The sequence below is a fragment of the Phaethon aethereus genome, assembly GCF_964289735.1.
Source record: "Phaethon aethereus genome assembly, chromosome: 29".
In the NCBI taxonomy this organism is placed as follows: domain Eukaryota; kingdom Metazoa; phylum Chordata; class Aves; order Phaethontiformes; family Phaethontidae; genus Phaethon; species Phaethon aethereus.
This window is the reverse complement of record NC_138605.1, coordinates 3070323-3074157: the sequence shown is the minus strand read 5'-3', so window position 1 is coordinate 3074157 and position 3835 is coordinate 3070323. Positions and strand designations below refer to the sequence as shown.

Here is a 3835-nt window from a genome sequence, read left to right as displayed (position 1 = left end):
GGCTGATTCAGACCTTTGCGGGGAACGGAGCGCGACGTTCCCTGGGGAAAGGGCCCGAGCCGGCTCCTCTCCCAGCTCCGCCCGCTCGGGGCACCCTGAGCCCCACGCTTCACGGGTGCCCCGGTGCAAGACCAGCCCAGGCACAGGGTGCCCCGGTCCCCCCGTTCGCCCCACGCCGGCTTTCCGTGCCGTGGAAGAGCCAGCGCGGGACGGGAGAGTCTCTTTAGGCTTGTTTGTGGGGCGGTTAGGTAACGAAGAGCTGCTTTAATTTGTGTCTTCTCTGCACTGTTCACACCTACCTCTGGCAATAACCGGGCTGGGGCACAGACCTGGGGCGACGCTTTCGTGCCTCTTGGGGCCGCAGCCTCGGCGCCGGACCAGGACTGCGGCACGCGCAGCGAGCGTGGCCGAGCCAGGGCGGGAACGGCCGGGCTCTGCCCGGGTCTGCCTGCCTCTGCCGGCAAGGGGTGGTTTGGGGGAGAGAGCGGCCCCGAGCGAGCCCCCCGCGCGCTTGGCCCCTGCCCGCGCCGGCCCCGCGCGCTCGCGTCCGTGTGTAGCAGCTGCTTGGCCTCCTCCGAAGGTATCTGTACTTTAACTCCCCGGCTTCGTTCCCCTCTGGGGCACTGGAACGTGGAACCTGCTGAGCGAAAACCGGCGTGCGGCCGCGCTGTCGGTGGTCAGCAGCAGCACCTTAGCTGGCGGTTCTTCTCGGGGGGTTCGACGTGGCTGCCGCTGCGCTTGGGTGGGGAGGGAGAGGTGAGCGCGTCAGCTCCAGGGGCCGGTGCCCGAGCGTCCCCACAGCAAGTGCCATCGGCACCGTCCCCGTCCGAGACCCGGCAGCGGTCTGCGCTCCGTCCCGCGGCGCCCACAGTGCAGCTCCCGGAGCCGCCGCGTCGGCGGTTCAGGCGTCTCCCTCCCCTCCGTGGGTGCTTCTTCCTTCAACCACTGGTTCAAAGCACAAGCGCGTGGCCCGGCGGGGCGAGGCGTGCTCCGCTCCCGGGGGCGCAGGGGCTCCCGGCCCCTCGCCCCCCGCACGCCTGCCCCGTGGAGCCCCGCCGCACGTAGGGTAGAGTTTGATGTGCAATTTAAAAATAGGAAAAAAAAAAAACCACCAATCCCACGTATAAAACCCCCCCAGGGCTGTCGCGGCGGCCTCGAGGTGCCGGGTGCCTTGGTGGGCAAATTGAGCCATGTCCCCCTGAGCTTGCTGGTCTCTCTCCCTTCTCCTGGGAGCAGGCGCCCCAAAAAGCCCCGAAATCGGTCCTGGCCAGCAAAGCGCTTGTCTCTGGGTAGAGGAAATTGGAGCGAGCAAAAATCCCGTCGCGTCGCGCAAGGGAAAGGCGACGCCGTTCAACCCCCTCGGTTCTAGGGAGCGAATTTGAGGCGATACGTAGGAGAAGAAGGAAATGGGCCCAACAAGCCGTCCGTCCCCGCAGCGCAGACGCTATCCTGTCGGCCGCCTCCTCACCCCCGCCTGAGCCTAGTGAGCGGTTACTTTTGTCTCGGATGTTCCATATACGTATTTTCAGAAATCCTGCATCACCTTCGGGATTGGGGGGGGGGAAAGGAACTAAAAAGAAATTACAAAAATAAAAAGGAAAAAAAAAAAAAGAAAAAAGCATTCAGACTTGATCTATTTTATACGATGTAAGCTGCGACCAAGTCCTGTTACTCATATTGTGGCTTTGAATCAATTATGTTTATTAAAATGCTATTGCTTCTACGTCCTGTCCTCCTTTCTCCGCTAACAGCCGGTCCAGGGGCAGCGGGAAGGGAAACGCGCTCGACCTCGCTGCCGGAGCTGTCCCGCCGCGGGGGGACCCCGCATCCCCTCCCCGCAGGGACGGAGGAGCTGGGGGGCTGCGCAGGACGGAGCCACGGAGACTCCCGGGAACGGCGGACGCCGGTGGGGGTCTCGAGGGGAGAAGGCCCGGTGCTGGGGGCACGTGTGGGGCTCCCGCCGTGCCGCCATCCCTCCAGCTCGGCCGCCGCTGGCTCCGGCCGCGGTTCCCCGCTCCGGCGGGCGGCGGGGGCGAGCAGGGCCGAGCCGCGGGGCCGCTCAGGGCTGCAGCCAGGCGCGGACGCGTCCCTCGGCGAGGGCGATGCCCGCCATGATGCCGCCGCCCAGCAGGAACCCCGCGTTCTGCAGGAGGAAGCGGCCCCAGGCGCCCTCGCCGGGGCCCTCGGCCCCCCGCAGCGCCTCGGGGAGCTGGGGCAGAGCGGGGGGTCAGCGGGGCCGGCGCGAGACCCGGCCCCGCGGCCGCCGCCCCGGCCGCCCCCTTACCATGTCGGCCAAGGCCACGTAGAGGAAGACGCCGGCGGTGGCGGTGAGGATCCAGGGCGTGAGGTGTGACGCGCTCTGCCCCGCCGCCGCGCCCGCCGCCGCCCCCAGGCAGGAGAGCAGGGCCGAGAGCAGGTTGAGGAGCAGGACGGTGCGGGGGGCCGTGCCCGCCCGCAGCAGCACCGCCAGATCGCCTGCGGCAAGAGGAGGGTGGGCGGCGGGGGGGGCCGCGGGGGTGCCACGGCCGGGGTGGGGGGCGGGCACCTACCCAGCTCGTGGGGCAGCTCGTGGCAGAGCACGGCCAGCGCCGTGCTGAGGCCGCTGGGGAGGCTGTGGGAGAAGGCGGCGCCTGCGGGGAGAGGGTCCTTCGCCGCACAGACCCCGTGCCCCCGCGCGCCCCCGTCCCCGTGCGGCCCCCGTCCCTCCGTCCCCGCCTCCCCGCGCCCCTCACCGATGGCCAGCCCGTCCGTCAGGTTGTGGATGCCGTCCCCCAGCACCACCATCCAGACAACGTCAGCGGCCCCAGGGCTGGGGGGCAGCGAGGGGCCGTGGGAGTGTCCGTGGGGGTGTCCCTGGGAGTGTCCGTGGGGCTTGAGCTCCAGCTCCGGCTCCGGTGCTGTCAGGTGCCGCAGCTCAGCCCCTGCGGCAGCAGAGACGTGGGGTGGGTGCCGGGGCTGGGGGCCACGGGCACTGCGGGGCGCGAGGGGGTCTTACCTCCTCGCGATGGTGCCAGGACCCCCGCAGCCGCATCGGGGGTCTCTCCGGGGGAGCGTCCCTGGGGAAGGCAGAGGTGCCGGGTGCCAAGCTGGACCTGGCGGCAGCCCCGCACCCTCCCCAGCGCCCGCAGCTCTCACCGCGGCCTCCCGGCTCTGCCGCAGCATCCCCAGGAGCAGCTCCACCAGGAAGAGCAGGTAGATGCCCCCCAGCACCGCCAGCCCCTGCAGCACCGCGGCCCCTGGCTCCGCCGGCGTCTCCTGGTGCCTCCCCTGGGCCTGGACACGGGTGACCCGGCGGCTGAGGGGACCCGGACACCCCGGTGTCCCCGGGCGCCTCGTGCCACCTCCAGCCGGCCAGGGCGGGGGTACCTACGTGGGGCCAGAGGTGGAGCAGGGCGTCCCCGCAGAGCGTCCCCACGGCCAGCGCCACCAGGAAGGCCAGCAGCGAGCGGAAGAAGCCGCGGCTCAGCAGCGGGACGAGGACGACGGCCAGGGCGGAGGGCAGGCTGACGAAGGCGACGGCCAGCAGCCCCCAGCCCAGCGCTGCGGGGCGGGTGAGACGGGCACGGCCGGGGCAGGAGGGTGCGGGACCCGGGGGATGCAGGGTGGGGGTCCTTGGGGGTGCGGGGATGGGGACCCCGGGACTGTGGGGTGATGGGAACCTGGGGATGGCGGATGCGGGAGAGGGGCATTCGGGGATGCAGGAATGGCCCACGCAGGGATGGGGCGGCAGGGACTGGGGACACGGGGAGCAGACGCTGGCGAGATCCGGGGATGGCGATGAAGGGACGGGGGACCTGGGGAGCTGGTGATGGAGGAGACGGGGATGAGGGTGCGG

General features: G+C 70.3%; 1 protein-coding gene across 1 annotated transcript; it reads right to left on the bottom strand.

The window, feature by feature from the left end:
• Positions 1–298: 298 nt before the first annotated feature.
• Positions 299–3689, bottom strand: LOC309414521 (zinc transporter ZIP5-like; the record flags this gene model as incomplete). The annotated part of the gene is made up of 8 exons (XM_082011861.1): positions 299–2209; positions 2285–2475; positions 2550–2630; positions 2733–2921; positions 2996–3056; positions 3136–3273; positions 3371–3540; positions 3635–3689. The coding sequence occupies 8 exons, from the start codon at positions 3687–3689 to the stop codon at positions 2060–2062; spliced, it is 1035 nt and encodes a 344-aa protein (XP_081867987.1). The 3' UTR covers positions 299–2059.
• Between the last annotated feature and the right edge of the window lie 146 nt (positions 3690–3835).